We start from the raw sequence: 23,027 nt of genomic DNA on the forward strand, positions 1-23,027 counted from the left end.
AGCCTAGTACCCATTAGTTTTCCTGATCCTCACCCTCCTCTCACCCTCCACCCTCTGAAAGGCCCCAGCATGTAATGTTTCCCTCTATGTGTCCATGTGTTTTCATCATTTAGCTCCCACTTTTAAGCGAGAACATGCGGTATTTCGCTTTCTGTTCCTGCATTAATTTGCTAAGGATGGCCTCCAGCTCCATCCATGTCCCTGCAAAAGACATGATCTCATTCTTTTTTATGGCTACATGAAAGAACTTGAAGGTGGGAGTATCATGTTGTTCACTGTGCTGGTAGGTTGACACATATTAGTCTGAGCATATCTGTGGAAAAGTTTCAGAAAACAACCCTGGTTACTATGGACTAGTGAGCTTCATTTTTATTTTGAGCAGTCTTTATTTATTTATTTTTAAATTTTATTTTCTTAATTGACAAATAATTATACATATTCATAGGGAATATAGTGATGTTTCAATCCTTGTATAGTGTTCAGATCATAGTAATTAGCATATCCATCATCTCAAACATGTATCATTTCTTTGTGTTGGGAACATTCAATATCTTTCTTTTTTTTTTTTTGAGACAGAGTCTGGCTCTGTCACCCAGGCTGGAGTGCAGTGGCATGATCTCAGCTCACTGCAAGCTCCGCCTCCTGGGTTCATGCCATTCTCCTGCCTCAGCCTCCCGAGTAGCTGGGACTACAAGCGCCGGCCACCACGCCCAGCTAATTTTTTTGTATTTTTAGTAGAGACAGGGTTTCACCATGTTAGCCAGGATGGTCTCGATCTCCTGACCTCGTGATCTGCCCGCCTTGGCCTCCCAAAGTGCTGGGACTACCGGCGTGAGGCCACATTCAATATCTTTCTTCTAGTTTATGAGACTATGTGATACTTTATTATTAAACCATAGTAATTCTATAGTGGTCTAGAACTTATTTCTTCTATCTAGCTGTAATTTTTTATCCTTTACCCTATTCTTCCCTTAACCCTACCTTTCCTAGCCCCTAGTATCCTCTATTCTAATTTTTACTTCTATGAGATCAGTTTTCTTTAGCTTCCACATACGAGAGAGAACATGTGGTGTTTAACTTTCTGTTCCTGACTTATTTCACTTAATATAATGTCCTTTGGTTTCATCCATGTTGCCATGAATGACAGGATTTCATTTGTTTTTATGGCTGAATAGTATTTCACTTTGTATATAATACCACATCATTTTCTTTATCCATTCGTCTGTTGTTGGACACCTAGGCTGATTCCATATTAGGTTGATTCCATATCTTGGCTACTTTGAATGGTGCTCTGCAGTAAACATTGAAGTGCTAGATAATTCGTTCAATACTGAGAGTGCAGTTTTTTGAAGCCCCCAACTATTACTGAATCAGGGTCTTTCTCTCTTTGGGTCTAATATTTGCTTTATATATTTGGATGCTCTGATGTTGGGTACATATATATTTATAATTGTTATATTCTTTTTATGAATTGATCCCTTTATTGTACAGTGTCTTTCTTTGTCTCCTTTTACAGCTTTTAACTTAAAATCTGTTTTGTTTGTTATTAGTATAGTGACTTCTGCTTACTTTTGGTTTCTATTTGTCTGGAACGTCTTTTTCTAACCCCCCACTTTCAGTCTGTGTGTCTTTAGAGGTGAGGTGAGTTTCTTGTAGGCAGTGTATTGTTGAGTCTTGTTTTTTGAAAATCCAGGCAGTGATTCTGTATCTTTTAAGTGGGGGAATTTGATCCATTTACATTCAAGGTTATTATTGGTGGGCGAGGATTTGCTGCTATCATTTTATTGATTGTTTTCTGGGTATTTTACATATGCTTTGTTCCTTACTTCCTTTCTTATTGTTTATTTTTGTAGTTGGGTGCTTTTCTTCAGTGATAAGGTTTGATTCCTTTGAGTTTTATAGTTTTGAATGTTTTCATAATGGTAGTTATTGTCTTTTCACTTCTAGACTCCCTGGAGGATTTCATGTAAGGGTGGTCTACTGGTGATGAAGTTCTTGATTTTGGTTGTCTGTGAAAGATCTTATTTCCCCTTTATTTCTGAAGGATAGCTTTGCTGGATATGATATTCATGCTGTTTTTTCTTTTTCTTTTTTCTTTTAGTACTTTGAATATATCATCCCATTTTCTCCTGGCCTCTAAGGTTTCTGCTGAGAAATCCAGCTGTTAGCCTAATGGGGATTCCCTTATATGTGACTTGATGCTTTTCTCTTGCTGCTTTCAAAATTCTTTGTCTTTGACTTTTGACAGTTTGACTAAAATGTGCCTCAAAAAGGACCTGCTTGGGGTTGAATCTGTTTGGGGTTCTTTGAGCTTCCTGGACTAGGATGTTCTGTCTTCCAAGACTTGGAAAGTTTCCTGCTATTATTTCATTAATTATTTTCTTCATATCTTCCCTTCTCTTCTCCTTCTGAAATGCCCATAATACAAACATTTATTTGCTTAATGGTGTCCCACAAATCCTGTAGGCTTTCTTCATTTTTTAAAAAATTATTTTTTCTTTTTTTTTGTCTTCCTGTGTTATTTCAAAAGACCTGTCTTCAACTTTAGAAATTATTTCTTCTGCTTTCTAATGTGTTGTTGAAGCTTTTACGTGTATATTTTATTTCATTTATTGAATTCTTCAGCTCTAGGATTTCTTTTTGGTTCTTTTTTATGATATCTGTTTCTTTGTTGAATTTCTTGTTCAAATAATGTATCATTTTCCTGATTTCATTGAATTGTCTGTCTGTATTCTCTTGTATCTCACTGAGTTTCCTTAATATTGTTATTTTGAATTCCTTTTCTGGAATTTCATACATTTCCTTATGATTAGGGGTCTGTTACTAGAAATTTATTATTTTCCTTTGGTAGTGACATGTTTCTTTTTTCATGGTTGATTTGTTCCTATGTTGATTTGTATGAATCTGGTGGAAAAGTTGACTCTTTCAATTTTATGTAGTACAGTTTGAAGGGAAAGACTTATTTGTATAAATGGGTCTTGGAGTATAAGTTCAGTAGGGTACTAAGGCCTTGGTGGTGGACGTGTAGTATAGTCTTCATGTAGTTTCTTTCTTTCTTTTTTTTTTCTTTTGAGAAGGAGTCTCGCTCTGTCATCCAGGCTGGAGTGCAGTGGCATGATCTTGGCTCACTGCAACCTCTGTCTCCCAGGTTCAAGCAATTCTCCCATCTCAGCCTCCCAAGTAGCTGGGACTACAGGCACACACCACCACGCCCGGCTAATTTTTGTATTTTTAGTAGAGATGGGGTTTCACCATGTTGGTCAGGCTGGTCTCAAACTCCTGACCTCAGGTGATCCACCCACCTCAGCCTCCCAAAGTGCTGGGATTACAAGTGTGAGCCACTGTACCTGGCCATGTAGTTTCTTTAGCTGTAATCTACACTAGTGGTATTTGTGAGTTTCTCAGTGGCCCAGGCTGAGTTTGTGGTGATGGTGGTGTGGCTTCACCAAGGGCAGGTTTCCCAGGCTGTTTTCAAGTTTTGGATATGTGCATGTACACAGTGAGTCAGCCAACTTGGGTTCTGGCTTACTGAGGTTGGGGCCATGGAACTGTTACTCTGGCTGGGAAGCATGGGCATGTAGTTGCCTAGCCAGCCTGAGGACATGTCTGCCAAGAGTAGCCTATGGGGCTGTTTCTTAGGCTCATGATGTGGGTGCAAGGCTGTTTGGCTGGCCTTGGGGATGGGGGGCATGTCTTCTGAGGGTAGCCCTATGGGGATGTTTCTCTCACACAGGACACAGCCACATGGCTCTGAGCAGTCTAATATTTCTCAAGTGTATTAGAATTCTTCGTTCAACAAAATATGTGATGATTTAAGTTAGAAACAGCTAATAAAGGAAAGAGTAACTTTGTACTTAAGAAATGCAGCCTGTTGGGAATTTGTCTGTCATGATTTTGGTAAAGGGGAAATCATTGAGTTATTTGGATGGTAGAAGGGAAGTATGCATATGAATAAAGGGAGATCAGTGAATAAATATATTATCTGTTTATGAGTTCAGAATGTCAATACTGAAAAATTCAGTGCTGAAAGGTTTTTCTTTTTTTTCCTATTTGTCCTTTAATGATTTTGTTGAGTACTTATTTTCCAGGCTGTGTGCTAGGCATATTGAGTTAAGACAACAACTAAACTGTTGATCCTAGAATGAGACCAAAAAGTTATGAACATTATTAATAGGCCTGATGTTCTCTTTTTCCAGAAGCATTTGCTCTTTTTTGCCTTTTATCTTTTTAAATCTTTTTATTATTTTATTTTATTGTGGTTAAGAACCTTAACTGGAGGTCTCTCCTCTTAACAAATTTTTAAGTGTATAATACGTTATGATTGACTGTAGATACAATGTTGTACAGCAGATCTCTAGCACTTATTCATCTTGTTTAACTAAAACTTCATGCCCATTGATTGGTAAGTCCCCATTTCTCTCTCCCCTTAGCCTCCGGCAGCAACCAGTCCATTCCTCAATCCTATGAATTTGACCTTTTAGGTACCTCATAAAAGTGGACCCATGCAATATTTTTCTGTGCCTTACTTATTTCACTTAGCATAATATTCTTAAGTTTCATCTATGTTGTCGTATATTGCAGAATTTTCTTCATTTTCAAAGTTTAATAGTATTCCATTGTATATGTATATGACATCATCTTTATCCATTCACCTACTGATGAACATTTAAGTTGTTTTCACATCTTGGTTATTATGAATAGTGCTGCAGTGAACATGGGAATGCTAATATCTCTTTTGGATCCTGATTTCAATTATTTGGGATAAATACCCACCCGCAAGTGAGATTGTTGGAGCATATAGTAGTTGTATTTTTATTTATTTAGAGACAGAATCTTGCTCTGTCGCCTAGGCTGGAGTGCAGTGGTACGATCTCAGCTCACTGCAACCTCTGCCTCCTGGGTTCAAGTGATTCTCCTGCCTCAGCCTCCTGGGTAGCTGGGACTACAAGCATGAGCCACCACACCTGGCTAATTGTTGTATTTTTAGTAGAGACAGGGTTTTGCCATGTTGGCCAGGCTGGTCTCAAACTCCTGACTTCAAGTGATCCACCTGTCTTGGCTTCCCAAAGTGCTGGGATTACAGGTATGAGCCACTGTGCCCGGCCTTTTTTTTTTTTTTTTTTTTTTTTTTTTTTGAGACAGTGTCTCATTCTGTCACCTAGGCTGGAGTGCAGTAGAACGATCATAGTTCACTGTAGCCTTGAACTCCTGGGCTCAAGTGATCCTACTGCCTCAGCTTCCTGAGTGTCTAGGATTCCAGGTGCATGCCATCATGCCTGGTTCATTTTTAATTTTTTGTAGAGACAGAGTCTCCCTAATGTTGCCCAGACTGGTCTCAAACTCTTGAGCTCAAGTGATCCTCCTGCCTTGACGTTGCAAAGCACTGGGATTATAGGCATGAGCCACTGTGTACTGCCTGTATTTTTATTTTTTTGAGGAACCTCCATACTGCTTTCCACAGTGGTTGCACCATTTTGCATTCCCATCAACAATGGGTAAAGGTTCTAACTTCTTCACATCCTTCCTGACACGTTATGTTTTCTTTTCTTTGATAATCACCATCCTGACTGGTACAAGGTGATGCCTTATTATGGTTTCAGTTTGTATTTTCTTGCTAATAGTAACCTTGAGCATTTTTTCATATACCTGTTGGCCATGTGTATGTCTTCTTTAGAGAAATGTTTATTTAAGTTATTGGCCTATTTGTGATCAGGTTATTAGTAAAAAAAAAAAAAAAAAACTATTGAGTCATAGGGTTAACATATTTTGGAGGTTAACCCTTACCAGAAATGTGGTTTGCATATATTTTCTCCTATTCCATAGGTTGCCTTTTCACTCTGTTGAGTGTTTTCTTTGCTATGCAGAAGCTTTTTAATTTGATGTATTGCCACTTGTTTATTTTTGTTATTGTTACCTGTACTTTTGGTGTCAAATCCATGAAATTATTGTAAAGACCAATGTCATAAAGCAGCTTTTCCCAGCTGGGCATGGTGGCTCACGCCTGTAATCCCAGTACTTTGGGAGGCTGAGGTGGGTGGACCACCTGAGGTCGGGAGTTCGAGACCAGCCAGACCAACATGGAGATACCTCATCTCTACTGAAAATACAAAATTAGCCAGGCGTGGTGGTGCCTGCTTGTAATCCCAGCTACTTGAGAGGCTGAGGCAGGAGAATCACTTGAACCCAGGAGGTGGAGGTTGCAGTGAGCTGAGATTGTACCATTGCACTCCAGCCTGGGCAACAAGAGTGAAACTTCATCTCTTTCTATGAGTTTTACAGTTTTGGGTCTTACAGTTAAGTCCTTAATTCATTTTGAGTTGATTTTTATGTATGGTATAAGATAAAGGTTCCATTTTATTCTTTTGCATGTGAATATTTGGTTTTCCCAATGTTGTTTGTTGAGAAGACTGTCCTTTCTCTGTTGTGTATTCTTGGTGTCCTTGTTCAATATTAGTTGACTATACATGCTTGGATTTATTTCTGGGCTCTCTGTTCTGTCTCTATGTCTGTCTTTATGCCAGTACTATGCTGTTTTGATTATTGTAGGTTTGTAATATATTTTGAAATCAGTAAGTGTGATTCCTTCAGCTTTGCTCTTTTTTCTCAAGATTAATTTGGGTATTCATGGTCTTTTGTGGTTCTTCATTGGTGAATTCTACCAAACACTTAATGAATTAATATTGGGGCTGGGCACGGTGGCTCATGCCTGTAGTCCCAGCAATTTGGGAGGCCATGGTGGGAGGATCACTTGAAGCCAGGAGTTTGATACCAGCCTAGACAATATAGCTTGACCCCATCTCTACAAAAGGGAGAGAGAGAGAGAGAGAGAGAGAGAGAAAGAGAGAGTTCTTTTCAACCTCTTCCAAAAATTTAAAGAGGAGAGAACATTTCTAAACTTATTTTATGAGACCAGCCTTACCCTGATACCAAAGCCAGACAGAGCCACCACAAAAAAAAGAAAACTACAGGCCAATATCCGTGATGAATATAGGCAAATACTAGGAAACTGAACTCAATAAAAGGATCATACACCATGATCAAGTGGGGTTTATCCTAGGGATCCAAGGATGGTTCAACATCTGAAAATAAATTAATGTGATATCATGTTAACAGAATAAAGGATAAAAACCACACAGTTCTCAATAAAAGCAGAAAAAAGTGTTTGACAAAATTGAACACGCTTTCATGGTTAAAAAGAAACTCAATAAAACTAAGAATAGAAGGCAATATCTCAATATAATAAAGGCCATATATGATAAACCCAGAGCTAACATCATAGCATGGTATGATGAAAAACCAAAAGCTTTTCCTCTGAGATCAGGAGCAAAGCAAGGATGCCCACTTGTCTCTTTTGTAGTCAACACAGTACTGGAAGTATTAGCCAGAGCAGTTAAGAAAAAGAAGAGAGGTATTCAGATTGGAAAGGAAAATTGTTCCTCTTTGCAGATAATATGGTTTTATTTATAGAAAACCCTAAATTAGACTCCATTAAAAAACCGTTAGAAGTAATAAGCGAATTCTGGAACGTTGTAGGATGCAAAGTCAACATGCAAAAATTATTTGCATTTTTGTGCACTAACAACAAACCATGTGACAAGGTTATTAGGAAGACAGCCCAATTTATGATAGCACCAAAAGGAACAAAATACCTAATAATAAACTGAAGCAAGTGAGAAAGTTGTGTTTAATGAAAACCACTGAACATTAATGAAAGAAATCAAACAAGGCACAAATAAATGGAAATACATCCTGTGTTCATGGATTGGAAAGCACATGTATTCTGTGCAATCCCTTTCTTTTAAGGCTTTTTATATGTTATTTAGCACAGTGATAACTAATGTACTATAAAATTTAAACTCTCTTTCAAAGTGTAACCAGTTTCCTCTCATTAACTTTTTATATATTAATAGAATATATTGGGGGAAAAAGTAAACTTTTGAATTATAATTGCCTAACCTGTGGTTATACTGCATATAAATGCCTTATGACATCCAGGGCCTAGAGTGAAAAGCTCCTGGGTTTCCACAGTGGGAGGTATGATTCCGTTGTCATACTTCCTTATTTTCAGGTATCTGGGGGCCACCAGTTGCCATTACTGAAGTCAAGGGTTGGATAGGGAAGGGGAGATATAATAAGGAGACTATTTCCTGGCACTGCCTATTTTGTTTCTTAAAATAAGCTAAATAGCTGACACAAATACAAGAGCCCTGGAATTCCCCAAGCTTATGCAGTCCTTTGCCAAGTACATTTTTTCCCATAGAACCATCATTATAAATGGGATTAAGCGCTCAAACTAGATTCTCCCTCTCTCCTCCCAAATCTGTGTGCTTCAAAAGTCCTTTAAAGCAAAATTGAAATGTCAGGAGACTGTTATAGAAAAGGAAATTGGTTATGAGACAAGATATAGCAAGTATTTAATAAATACTTGTGGAATAAATTATAAAATTATATATCTTAGAAATGGGGTTGGCTATAAGACAAAATAAAGAGTAGGGGGAAATAGGTATTTTATGCATAAAGAATTAATTCTTGAATCTTTTAATTATCAATCTGTTTTTTTTTTTTTTTTTTTTTTTTTTTTTAAGGCAGAGTCTCTCTCTGTTGTCCAGGCTGGAGTGCAGTGTTGCAATCTTTTGGCTCACTGCAACCTCCACTTCTCGGGTTCAAGTGATTCTTGTGCCTCAACTTCCTAAGTAGCTAGGACAACTGGTGCATGCCACCACATCCAGCTAATCTTTGTATTTTTAGTAGCGATGACGTTTCACCTGTTGCCCAGGCTGGTCTCAAATTCCTGACCTCAAGTGATCCTCCCTCTTCTGCCTCCCAAAATTCTGGGATTACAGGCACAAGCCACCATGCCAGCCTGTTCTGGTACTAATCTGATTTCAGATTTCTGTAATCATTTGCAGAGAGTAGTAGTTAAATGTTACTTTAATAAGTGATACTTTGATCTTTTAGGTAGAAAAATGAATAAACTTCAGGAAAATATCATGGGATACTAAGAATTAGCAAAAATAGGTGAGATGGTGGGGAACAAACTTTCTTACAAGTTCCCATCAAAAAAAGCATTTCAGAATCAGTGTGGATTATTCTATTAAAATGTTAATAAAATGTGTTATAACTCCAACACTAGATAACCAGAAATAATAAGGGGAAACAGTATTTACTAAATCTGGCTTTTAGAAAGCCATGTCAAGGTAAGGTTGCTAGTCTCTAAAAAAAAAAAATAACAATAATCAGATAATTAAAGTTAATTATTTAAATAATTTTAAAAATTATTAATAATAGCTGAGAATGGTTAGAGAAATATAGCCAAGTCGTCAAGGTATAAGTAATTGCAGTACAAAGTATGATAAATGAGTGTGCATATAATTGAGGCCTCTAAAGTATTAATAATAAGGGATACAAATAGGTTGAATGTTGAATTATTCACTTATGCCCAGGATAGTTTATACTTTATTATGTCTCTCCTAGAATACTTCAGTGGCTCCCAACTCGAAGGACTCTCTGCCTCCAGCTTATGTTTTCTCTTCTGGTGAATTGCCCTCATTCTTCATCTGGCTAAATTCTACATATTCACTGAGTTGCAAGTCAGCCGTCTTCTTCCTTCTCTTGGTTCTTTCTGTATACCATTTTTCTCCTTTGTTCCACCTATGTGCATGAGCTCTTGCACATGTAGTTAACTCTCCAGCATCTTTAGTCCTTTTAGGCATTCATCACTGTATGGGTCTTGGGGAGTTTTCACTGAAGAGTGAAAATAATGTGGTTTGAACTTTATTCTCAACCTTGAGCCTTTCCAGCCCTTCCTTAGATGATAATCTTAATTCTTTTGACTTGGAATTGATACTTTTTTCTGCTTGCTCTCCAAATACTGTTCCTTTCCATGTCTGTTTTATTCTCTCTACTTTCAAACTTTGTACCTCTAATTTTGAGCTTCTTTCTGTTTTTTGGTTTAAACTCTTTATCTTTAATGTGCATAGAAAACATTTCTTGAGGTATTCACTGTTACTGGAAGTGTTAATGCAGTGGCTGGATGACTCACTGTCACAGGTGCTATTAAAAAGATACCACTGTTGGATGGTAAGTGCAATGGTTTGAATGTGTTTGTCAAAACCCGTATTTAAATTTAATTGCCATTGCAATGGTATTCAGAGATTGGACTGTAAAAAGGTGATCAGGCCATGAGGAATCTGCCTTCATGAATTGATTAATGTCATTATCATGAGAGTGGGTTGTTATAAAAGTGAGTTTGGCCCTCTCTTGCTCTCATACTCTCTTGCCCTTCTGTCTTCTTCATGATGCAGCATGAAGGCCCTTGCCAAATGCTGATGCCGTGCTCTTAGATAGCTCAGCCTGGAGAACAATGAGCCAAATAAATTTCTTTTTCTTTTCTTTTTTTTTTTTTTTTGAGACGGAGTTTCACTCTGTCACCCAGGCTAGAGTGCAGTGTCATGATCTCGACTCACTGCAACCTCCGCATCCCAGGTTCAAGCAATTCTCCTGCCTCAGCCTCCCGAGTAGCTGGGATTACAGGCGTCCACCACCATGTCTGGCTAATTTTTGTATTTTTAGTAGAGGCAGGGTTTCACCATAGTGTCCAGGCTGGTCTTGAACTCCTGACCTCAAATGATCCGCCCACCTTGGCCTCCCAAAGTGCTGGAATTACCACCCGGCCATAAATTTCTGTTCATTATAAATTACCCATTCTGTGGTATTCTGTTACAGCAACATAAAATGGACTATGATAGAAAATTCGTCCTGAGAAGTGAAGCTGTTGCTATTAAAAATATCTGAAAATGTGGAAGTGGCTTTGAAACTGGGTAATGAGTAGAGCAGAAGAATTTAAAGGAGCAGGCTAGGAAAATATTAGATTGCCGTAAACATAATATTAAGGGCAGTTCTGATGAGGGCTGAGAAGAAGAGGAGAGCTATAGGGAAAATCTGAAAGTTAGAGATTATTAAGTGTTCATGATCAGAAAGTTGTTAGAAATATGGGCTTCACTGTCTCTTTATCTCTAAGTTACTTAAGTGTACTTAATCTCTAAGTTCATTAAGTGTATGAGATCCCAGACAGGAAAGAGGAATATATCTTGTTGGAAACTGGAGTAAGGCCATCTTTCTTATAAAGTGGCAAAAATCTTGGATGATTTATGTCTCTTCATGCCTGAGGGCTTTATGGAAGACAGAATTTAAGAGCGATGAACTAGAATATCTGGTGGAAGAAATTTCTGTGCAAAATATTGAAGGAGTTGTATGGCTACTTTTAAGTGCATGCAGTAAGATATGAGAGGAAATAAATGACTTAAAGATGGAATTTATAATTAAACAGAAGCATAACAGACGGAAAATTTTCAGCCTGGCCATGTGAAGAATGAGAAAATGTATTTGGGAGACCAGGACAAGGATCTGGTCAAGTGACTGTCTGCTAAGGTGGTTATTACAGATAGAAATGATCATCAAGACATTGGGAGAGTGACACTAAAGGCATTTCAGAGATCTCAGAGGCTGCCCTTCTCTTCACAGGCTCGAGCTCTGGGAGTGCAGAATGCTTTCAGGGGATGACCAGGGTACCCTTCATGGGCTTGCTGCCCAGAGCTGCCTCAAGTCTCTGCTCCCTGCATTCTGGTACAGCATTCTGTGGTTGCTCCAGCCATTCATTGGGCCCAGGTGTGGCTTGACCTGCTACTCCAGAAGATTCAAGCCATAAACCTTGGTGGCATATGTGGTGCTAATTCTGTAGGTGCACAGTGTGCAAGAGCCGTGGGGTCATGGCGTCCTCCACCTAGATTTCAAAAGATGTCGTGGACTCCCTGGGGCTTAGGCAGAGACTTGTCACGGGTGTGGAGCCATCACAGAAAGCCCCTACTAGGGCAATGCTGAGCAGAAATACAGGATCAGAGGCATCACAGAGAGTCCCCACCAGGGCAGTGCCTAGTGGAGCCTTGGGAGTGGGGTCACTCCTGAGACCCCAGAACTGATGCTACTAGCTTGCAGCATCAGCCTGGGAAAGTTGCAGGCGTGAGACTCCAATCCCCTGAGAGCTGCTGGGTGGACTGAGCCCCAAAGTCATAGGACTTTGTCATAGATGTGGGGCTGCCTAAGGCCTTGAGTGTCCAACTACTGCCCCAGTGTTCCCAAAAGGTGGGACGTGGAGTCAAGATAGATAATTCTGGAGCATTAAGACTTAATGTTGATTTCTCTGTTGGGCTTTGGACTTATTTGAGACCACTTACCCCTTTCTTCTGGCCTATTCCTCCCTTTTGGAATGGGAATATCTACTTTATGCCTGCTCCACTGTTGTATTTTGGAAGCACATAACTTGTTAATTTCACAGCCCCACAGCTGGAGAGAAATTTGCTTTTAGTCTCACCCATATCTGATTTAGATGTCTCTGGATTTTGGAGTTAATGCTGGAATGAGTTAAGGCTTTTGAGACTTGTAATGGAATGAATATATTTTGCATCATAAGGACATGATTTTGTGGGGGCAGGAGCAGAATGCTATGGTGTGAATGTGTACTCCAAAGTTCATGTGTTGGAAACAATCCCCAGTGAAACAGTGTTGGGAGGTGAGACCTAATAAGAGGTGATTAGGTCACGAGGGCTCTGCCCTCACAAATGAATTTATATCATTATCATGGGAGTGGGTCATTAAAAAAGCAAGTTCGGGCCAGATGCAGTGGCTTACACCTGTAATCCCAGCACTTTGGGAGCCTGAAGCAGGTGGATCACCTGAGGTTGGGGGTTCGAGACCAGCCTGACCAACATGGAGAAACCACGTCTCTACTAAAAATACGAAATTAGCCGGGCATGCTGGCACATGCCTATAATCCCAGCTACTCAGGAAACTGAGGCAGGAGAAACGCTTGAACACGGGAGGCGGAGGTTGTGGTGAGCTGAGATCATGCCATTGCACACCAGCTTGGGCAACAAGAGCAAAACTCCATCTCAAAAAAAAAAAAAAAAAAAGGAAGTTCAGCCCTCTCTTGCTCTTGCACTATCTTCCCTTCTGCTTTCCTTTCACCATGGGATGATGCAGCATGAAGGCCCTCACCAGATGCCAGTGCCATGCTCTTGGACTTCTCAGTTTCTGGAACTATAAGCCAAGTAAATTTCTGGTCATTATAAATCACCTGTTATGTTGCATTGTCTTATAGCAACATAAAACGGACTATGATTAAGTTAGATGATTAAAAAACTTAAAATGAGAGGATATTCTAGTTGGAAAGGACCTTCAAAAGATTTAGATAAGTGGTTTCCAAACATGATTATGAATCAGAATCACAAAGAGTTTTTAAAAAATGAGACTTATTTTGAGCCCTACTCCTATTCCTTCTGTATCTGAATCTCTGTAAGCTTGGCTGTATGTATAAAAAGGTCCTTGGGAGATTCAGTGAAGTAAGCCTGATCCTCGTTATCAGATCAGCATTTGGAAACTGTTGACGTAGTTTGAATTCTTCACTTTACAGATGAAGAAATGAAGATCTAGTTCATATACCTAGTTAACAGCAAAGCTATGTCCAGAACACAGTTCTCCTGATCATTAGCCCATCATTATTATTTTTTTACATTGATTCTTCTTCTGTATCATTTATTTAGGTAACTAACAAGCATTTATTTAGCATTCTTTGGAATAGGTGATATTTCCTTTGGAGGAGGCCATATACTATAATAGTTGAGAGTACAGCTCTGGTGCTAGAATATCTGAGTTCATGTCTGGCTTTGTCATTTTCTATTTTTTGTAATTTGGGACAAACACTTTACCACAGTTTCCTCATTTGTAAAATGAGAATAGTAATTACAGAAGTTGACACAATATTTTCTAAGATACTTTTTATGATTTAAAAAGGTCCTTTTCTATAATCTAGACTGTTCAAAATTTGTCAGTTAAGATTAGGCTTGCTGAATTAGCCAATTAAAAAATAAAGAAACAAAGTGGGACCTCATACAAGATAGACGGTTATTGCTTTCTCCCATTAAAGGAATCCAGAAGTAGGCAATGTAGGGTTGATGATGGCTTCATGATTATTAAAAAACCCAAGTTTCACCTTTCTTGCTGTTCTGGCATCTTTGGTGTTCCACTTTATGATCCAAGATGGCTGCTTATGCCCCAGCAATCATGTTGCAGTCTAGCCAGCAGGGAAGAGAAAGGGGGAGAAGAAAGATTGTCTTTTATTCCAGGAGGACTCCTTCCAGAAGTTGCAAACAAAATATGTGTATAATTTCATAGGCTAGACCTCAGTCATATGACAAAGGTGTTTGTAAATGTCTCTGGGTGGTCATGATCTAGATAAGAATTGAGGGGTTTATTACATAGAAAGAAAGGGAGAGTGGATATTGGCATCTGCCCTACCACAGTAACAACATGAATTTTCTTGGCTCTTATTGAATTAATTAGGTTATACAGATTAAAAGGAATCAGAATCTGTGTTAACCTTAGGGAGATTTTACGTTGAGGACTCTTATCAATCCATTTGGTACGAGAATGTACCCAGGAGCAGTTTGTTCAGCAAAACATGGTCACCGCTTCATTATAACTCATTAAACATTTTTGCATGGGAGCAGCAGTTTTTCAGTAGACTTGGTTTATCAGTTATCTTTCCTAATTGAGTTTTTTTTTTAGCTTCCAAGGGAGGTAAAAAGGTAAAAATAAAGGATAGTTTGTCTTTAATCACCTAGTAATATGAAGACTTACAGTAGACATTTACCAAATGGTAGTTGATTTATTACTGTAAATATTTGATTAGATCATCCTCAAAGTCCTTTAGAGTTTAAAAATGGCTATTAGATTCCGGGCTTGAATTATTGTGGTAGTGAATGGTAACTTTGACAGTTTTTTGCTTTGTTTTAAATATGAACCTCTGTTATTATTTTAAAATTTTAGTTCTCAATTTTGAACCATATGGACTCTCCTTTTCTTCATCTGGCTTCACTGGACGACAGTCTCCTGCTGGCATTTCTCTTGGTTCAGATGTATCTGGGAATAGTGCTGAGACAGGACTGAAAGAGTAAGTTCATTTCTTATTAAAATGGAGGTTATGGGAGTGCTTAAATGTCTTTTAGCGTTCCATTTGCCTTCTGCTCCTGCCTCATATCATCATGGTCATTATTTGCTTATTTTAGGATAACTTTCAAGAGGTCTATTGTTTCAGTGGTTTTCAAATAATTTTCTTTTTTTTTTTAATTATACTTTAAGTTCTAGGGTACATGTTCACAACGTGCAGGTTTGTTACATATGTATACATGTGTGCCATGTTGGTGTGCTGCACCCATTAACTTGTCATTTACATTAGGTATATCTCCTAATACTATTCCTTCCCCCTCCCCCGACCCCACAACAGGCCCTGGTGTGTGATGTTCCCCTTCCTGTGTCCAAGTGTTCTCATTGTTCAATTCCCACCTATGAGTGAGAACATGCAGTGTTTGGTTTTTTGTCCTTGCGATAGTTTGCTGAGAATGATGGTTTCCAGCTTCATCCGTGTCCCTACAAAGGACATGAACTCATCCTTTTTTATGGCTGCATAGTGTTCCATGATGTATATGTGCCACATTTTCTTAATCCAGTCTATCATTGATGGACATTTGGGTTGGTTCCAAGTCTTTGCTATTGTGAATAGTGCCGCAGTAAACATACGTGTGCATGTGTCTTTATAGCAGCATGATTTATAGTCCTTTGGGTATATACCAAGTAATGGGATGGCTGGGTCAAATGGTATTTCTAGTTCTAGATCCTTGAGGAATCGCCACACTGTCTTCCACAATGGTTGAACTAGTTTACAGTCCCACCAACAGTGTAAAAGTGTTCCTATTTCTCCACATCCTCTCCAGCACCTGTTGTTTCCTGACTTTTTAATGATCACCATTCTAACTGGTGTGAGATGGTATCTCATTGTGGTTTTGATTTGCATTCCTCTGATAGCCAATGATGACGAGCATTTTTTCATGTGTGTTTTGGCTGCATAAATGTCTTCTTTTGAGAAGTGTCTGTTCATATCCTTCGCCCACTTTTTGATGGGGTTGTTTGTTTTTTTCTTGTAAATTTGTTTGAGTTCTTTGTAGATTCTGGATATTAGCCCTTTGTCAGATGAGTAGATTGCAAAAATTTTTTCCCGTTCTGTAGGTTGCCTGTTCACTCTGATGGTAGTTTCTTTTGCTGTGCAGAAGCTCTTTAGTTTAATTAGATCCCATTTGTCAATTTTGGCTTTTGTTGCTATTGCTTTTGGTGTTTTAGACATGAAGTCTTTGCCCATGCCTACGTCCTGAATGGTATTGCCTAGGTTTTCTTCTAGGATTTTTATGGTTTTAGGTCTAACATTTAAGTCTTTAATCCATCTTGAATTAATTTTTGTATAAGGTGTAAGGAAGGGATCCAGTTTCAGCTTTCTACATATGGCTAGCCAGTTTTCCCAGCACCATTTATTAAATAGGGAATCCTTTCCCCATTTCTTGTTTTTGTCAGGGTTGTCAAAGATCAGATGGTTGTAGATGTGTGGTATTATTTCTGAGGGCTCTGTTCTGTTCCATTGGTCTATATCTCTGTTTTGGTACCAGTACCATGCTGTTTTGGTTACTGTAGTCTTGTAGTGTAGCTTGAAGTCAGGTAGGGTGATGCCTCCAGCTTTGTTCTTTTGGCTTAGGATTGACTTGGCAATGCGGGCTCTTTTTTGATTCCATATGAACTTTAAAGTAGTTTTTTCCAATTCTGTGAAGAAAGTCATTGGTAGCTTGATGGGGATGGCATTGAATCTATAAATTACCTTGGGCAATATGGCCATTTTCACGATATTGATTCTTCCTACCCATGAGCATGGACTGTTCTTCCATTTGTTTGTATCCTCTTTTATTTCTTTGAGCAGTGGTTTGTAGTTCTGCTTGAAGAGGTCCTTCACATTGCTTGTAAGTTGGATTCCTAGGTATTTTATTCTCTTTGAAGCAATTGTGAATGGGAGTTCACTCATGATTTGGCTCTCTGTTTGTCTGTTATTGGTGTATAAGAATGCTTGTGATTTTTGCACATTGATTTTGTATCCTGAGACTTTGCTGAAGTTGCTTATCAGCTTAAGGAGATTTTGGGCTGAGACGATGGGGTTTTCTAGATATACAATCATGTCGTCTGCAAACAGGGACAATTTGACTTCCTCTTTTCCTGATTGAATACCTTTTATTTCTTTCTCCTGCCTGATTGCCCTGGCCAGAACTTCCAACACTGTGTTGAATAGGAGTGATGAGAGAGGGCATCCCTGTCTTGTGCCAGTTTTCAAAGGGAATGCTTCCAGTTTTTGCCCATTCAGTATGATATTGGCTGTGGGTTTGTCATAAATAGCTCTTATTATTTTGAGATACGTCCCATCAATACCTAATTTATTGAGAGTTTTTAGCATGAAGCGCTGTTGAATTTTGTCAAAGGCCTTTTCTGTGTCTATTGAGATAATCATGTGGTTTTTGTCTTTGGTTCTGTTTATATGCTGGATTACGTTTATTGATTTGTGTATGTTGAACCAGCCTTGCATCCCAGGGATGAAGCCCACTTGATCATGGTGGATAATCTTTTTGATGTGCTGCTGGATTTGGTTTGCCAGTATTTTATTGAGGATTTTTGCATCGATGTTCATCAGGGATATTGGTCTAAAATTCTCTTTTTTGGTTGTGTCTCTGCTAGGCTTTGGTATCAGGATGATGCTGGCCTCATAAAATGAGTTAGGGAGGATTCCCTCTTTTTCTATTGATTGGAATAGTTTCAGAAGGAATGGTACTAGCTCCTCCTTGTACCTCTGGTAGAATTCGGCTGTGAATCCATCTGGTCCTGGACTTTTTTTGGTTGGTAAGCTATTAATTATTGCCTCAATTTCAGAGCCTGTTATTGGTCTACTCAGAGATTCAACTTCTTCCTGGTTTAGCCTTGGGAGGCTGTATGTGTCCAGGAATTTATCCATTTCTTCTAGATGTTCTAGTTTATTTGTGTAGAGGTGTTTATAGTATTCTCTGATGGTAGTTTGTATTTCTGTGGGATCGTTGTTGATATCCCCTTTATCATTTTTTATTGCATCTATTTGATTCTTCTCTTTTTTTATTAGTCTTGCTAGCAGTCTATCAATTTTGTTGATCTTTTCAAAAAACCAGCTCCTGGATTCACTGATTTTTTGAAGGGTTTTTTGTGTCTCTATCTCCTTCAGCTCTGCTCTGATCTTAGTTATTTCTTGCCTTCTGCCAGCTTTTGAATGTGTTTGCTCTTGCTTCTCTAGTTCTTTTAATTGTGATGTTAGGGTGTCAATTTTAGATCTTTCCTGCTTTCTCTTGTGGGCATTTAGTGCTATAAATTTCCCTCTACACACTACTTTAAATGTGTCCCAGAGATTCTGGTATGTTGTGTCTTTGTTCTCATTGGTTTCAAAGAACATCTTTATTTCTGCCTTCATTTCGTTATGTACCCAGTAGTCATTCAGGAGCAGGTTGTTCAGTTTCCATGTAGTTGAGCAGTTTTGAGTGAGTTTCTTAATCCTGAGTTCTAGTTTGATTGCACTGTGATCTGAGAGACAGTTTGTTATAATTTCTGTTTTTACATTTGCTGAGGAGTGCTTTACTTCCAACTAGGTTTTCACATAATTTTCAAAGGGAGAGACACACTTGTGACAATGTGTTTTAATATAATGGTTTAGAAAAGTTTTTAAAAGCTAAATTGTATGGGCTGTTGTTTCAGTGGTTTCTATTTATTGCTCTTAAGGTATTTATATTGTACAGTATGTTCTTTAAGAGCTTATCTACCTTCCAAGACAGCATAAAATGTGTACAAGCTTTATACGTAGTAATAATATGTGTTATTGCTACATATTATATATATATATTTAGAAGCATATTAGAATTTATACATCCAGGTTGATGTTTAACATATCATTCTACATTCCTCATTCTTCTGATAAATATATCTTGTAACCATCTCATTGGAACATTGATAGATATAGAGGTGAACATAAAATAAGGTGATTGATTTCACCTGAGGAAGCCATATAGTTGGTCACCCAGTGAAGGCCAGATGCCCCTCAACTTATGATGGGGTTACATTCTGATAAACCCATTATAAATTGAAAATATCATAAGTCAGAAGTGATCTACCAAACAGCAGATCTATGTCTAGAACTCAGTTCTGCTGATCATTGGCCCATTATTGTTTATTATTTTATTTTATTGTTATTATTTTTTTTAGACACAATTTCACTCTTATTGCCTAGGCTGGAGTGCAGTGGCACGATCTCGGTTCACTGCAACCTCTGCCTTCTGGGCTCAGGCAATTCTCCTGCCTCAGCCTTCCGAGTAGCTGGGATTACAGGCTCCTGCCACCATACCTGGCTAATTTTTTGTATTTTTAGTAGAGATGGGTTTCACCATGTTGGCCAGGCTGGTCTCAAACTACTGGCCTCAAGTGCTCCACCCACCTCGGCCTCCCAAAGTGCTGGGATTACAAGCATGAGCCACTGTGCCCAGCCTATTTATTATTGTATTAGCTCATTATTATCTCTGCATTGCAAGAGAATATCCTATCACATATTGCTAGCCTGGGAAAAGATAAAAGTTCAAAATTTAAAATATGGTTTCTATGAAACTCTATTGCTTTCACACCGTTGTAAAGCCAAAAAATCATTAAATTGAACTATTGTAAGTCAGGGACCATCCGTAGTCACCTATGGAAGCTGTATATTTTGCTCAAAATGCTTTCAGAGTTTCTTTCCAGCCACCTTGAAAATTGGTAAGCATTTGCTAAAATGTCTTATTTGGAGCTGAATTTCATCCTTGTTAGGTATACTTTGATTTTGGAAACATAATTAGTTACCTTTAGAAACATAATTAAGTGAATAAAATGAGATGACATTTGTAAGTACATAGTACAGCCCAGTTCATAGTAAGTGATTGATAAATGGTAGTTGCTGTTATTAATAATGATTGTCATTACCATCATTGTCTTCATTACCCAAGAGGTGAGTTTACCAGATAATATTTGTGATCAATCTGTATAATTTTGATCAATATTCTGATGCGACAATAAAGTAAGGAAATGGCTTTCTTGTTTGGGAAGAAGCTGCGTCTAATAGAGTTAAAAATGTTTTAAGTAATGGCCGCATTGTTGGAATAAATGTGATAAAATCTCAAAAGTGACAACTTTAAAGGATGACATTTGAATTTTGAGTTCTTCTGTATTTATTAAGAAATCAGTCATCTTATTTTATGTTCATCCTTACATTTGTCTGTTGTTCAATGAAATGGTTACAAGTATTTATCAGAAGAAAGATACTAATAATAGATCATGAGGAATGTAGAATATGTTGAATGAAATGGCATGAGTTCAAATTCTTTTTCTTATCTTTTTTTTTTTCCTGCTCTGTTAACCTCCTTATTTTCTTTCCCAGATATTTAATTTTGGTACTCCAAGCATGGGGAGCAGATATTGTTTGTGGGCATTTGATGATGGAGGTGACAGCAATTAAGTGTCCCAAACAGGGACCAAAGGGACAAGGGAAAGAGACAGGAACCCTTCAAACCCAGGGAGGAACTTACACACTTTTACCTGCACAACAGGTGCCAGCATCTACTACTATAGTACTGAACTAGGATCTGGGGGGTGTGACAGGGCCTTGTAAATGCCATACATATACATCTGCTACCCTCAGAGAAATGACATTTGGCAAAACTGCTAAGGAATTATATAATATATCCTGCATTATTGTGAAATGGAAGATAAGGGATGAATTTAAAATTTGTTTCCAAAGAGGACCTCAGCTCACACATTATTTCAGAAGAGGAACATAGTAATTGGCAAGGTGAATCATCTTAGAGGGAAGACAGTTGCTCTTTTACAGTCCCTGGCAACCTGAGAATAAAGTAGTAGCAAATCTAATTTATAATTTCTTAACTGGCAGCACCCTGTCTCAAATGGGAATTCCTAGAGCTGAGTTAAAGTACATCCCTAGTCTTTTGAAGGTTAGTTACTTGGTCAGAATTTACATCTATGTTTGAATGGTCTGAATAAAAACAATACAAGGGCACACCATAGAAAACCATGTATTATATAATAGTATTGTCAAAATCCAGGCAAAGATGACTCATGTTTAAAAATATTGTTTTTCTAATGTTTCATATAATTAAGAAGCATATTTTTTATATGAAATGGCCTTATGTTGCTTTCTTATGTATTTTCCCATTTTTTATTATTTATTTAATTTATTATTATTATTATTATTATTATTATTGAGACAAGTCTCGTTCTGTCACCCAGACTGGAGTGCAGTGACATGATCTTGGCTCACTGCATGCTCCGCTTCCTGGGTTCTAGTGGGTTCTCCCAGGTTCTCATGCCTCAGACTTCGAATGTGGAGTACACATTCAAAGCCGGGATTACAGACGCCTGCCACCATGCCCTGCTAATTTTTATGTTTTTAGTAGAGGCAGTGTTTTGCCAAGTTGGCCAGGCTGGTTTTGAACTCCTGGGCTCAAGTGATCTGCCTGCCTCAGCGTCAGTGCTGGCATTACAGGTGTGAGCTACTGCACCTGGCCATATTTTCCCACTTTTTAGATGGTCTGTATGTATGCTTAACAGAATATTTGTGTCGATCATAAGTATGTATGCAGATGAAATAAATAAGAAAATAAGAAAAATCTTTAAAATAGTTTGAGGCTCCTTTTAGGCTCCTTTTGTACCTCCTGCCCCTTTTTGCCAGTTGTGGATTGAGTTCCCTGGGAAGCACATTCTGCGATGGCATTTAGTATGCAGAATAATTAGGAGTGTCATTGGGATCAACATCTATAGAAGGAAGGAAAAAGAAGCAGGTTTGGGCAGAAGTTAAGATGCAATGCATTGCCAGTGACAACTCTGCTGACCCCACGGGGAGCTCTGGAGCTGGAATGACCCTTCAGAGTTGTGCTGAGTTGGACCGAGATGGATGGCAAGGACTTTATACTTCCATTCATCCATCACTGGATGTAGGCTGCCTTGGAAGGGGTGTGATCTTGCGTGAAGTAGCCCTCTGCAGCTCAGGCAATCCCTGAAGGGGCTGAGAGATGACAGCACTCCCAACAGCTGGTCAACAGTCCTTCATTGAAGAGAGATCCGGATGGAGCAGCCCATTGTCCTCCACATCAGCCTTTTGTTGTTGTTGTTAAACTACTATTTAAATCATTGATTAGTAAAATTTAGGGACTTGTTCTCTCTTTTTTTGTAAATGTAATATTTTGGTTAAAGGGAGTATACAGATACTATAATACTATTGTGGGTATTCATGAATTCCCTAGAGGTGCTTCTTTTGAGAATTCTATTCTAGAAATGGTAGGAGTTATTTTAGTGGTTCCCATGACCACTTGGGATCTGCTTATGGCAAGTACAACCAATTTTTGTCTAAGAGGTTTATTATATAACTTTTTTTTCTTTAGAAAACTCTTTTAGAACCTGGAGGAAGAAAGGGGGAAATGAAGATATTTGTAAAGGGATACTCAGCAGTAAAAATCATTGAGAAGGAATGAACCAATTCCCTTTAGGGCATTTTTTATTAACATTCAAATTTTCCTGTAGCTACTTACTTCTTAATAGCATTAATTCTTCACTCAGTATGAAGTGTAATTACCTGTTTTTGTTTTGTTTTGGGCTCAAAATCACATTGATCATGATTCCAACAATTTCAATACTAATAATAATTAGTAGAAATATTTCTGAGTCTTCCTTTTTGTTCATTTCATGATCAACTCATCTTGTAGTAGAAATGATGTTTTTAAAATGCCATTTTGGAGCATGACAGAGATGCTTAAATAAGTCAAGTGCCAAGGACACATAGTTCTTTTTTTTTTTTTTTTTTAACTCCAGTGTTATTGAGATATAATTGCCAAATAAACATTGTATATTTGACCCTTGAACAATATGGGTTAAACTGTGCGGGTCCACTTAATACACAGATTTCTTCAATAAATATATTGGAAAAAGTTTTTCAGACTTGAGACAATTTGAAAAAACTTTCCAACAAACCATGTACCCTAGGAATATCAAAAAAT

At 38.2% G+C, this 23,027-nt stretch overlaps 1 protein-coding gene across 2 annotated transcripts in view; it reads left to right on the plus strand.

Annotated features, from left to right (window-relative positions):
• The window catches only part of AP4E1 (adaptor related protein complex 4 subunit epsilon 1), a 97,526-nt gene that overhangs the window by 60,774 nt on the left and 13,725 nt on the right, over positions 1-23,027 (plus strand). For both annotated transcript variants that reach the window (XM_003827829.5, XM_003827830.6), the window contains one exon: positions 14,884-15,007. In XM_003827829.5, the coding sequence (XP_003827877.4) occupies positions 14,884-15,007 (124 nt within the window). The remainder of the gene's footprint in view (positions 1-14,883; positions 15,008-23,027) is intronic.

Source organism: Pan paniscus, chromosome 16 (genome assembly GCF_029289425.2).
Source record: "Pan paniscus chromosome 16, NHGRI_mPanPan1-v2.0_pri, whole genome shotgun sequence".
NCBI lineage: Eukaryota > Metazoa > Chordata > Mammalia > Primates > Hominidae > Pan > Pan paniscus.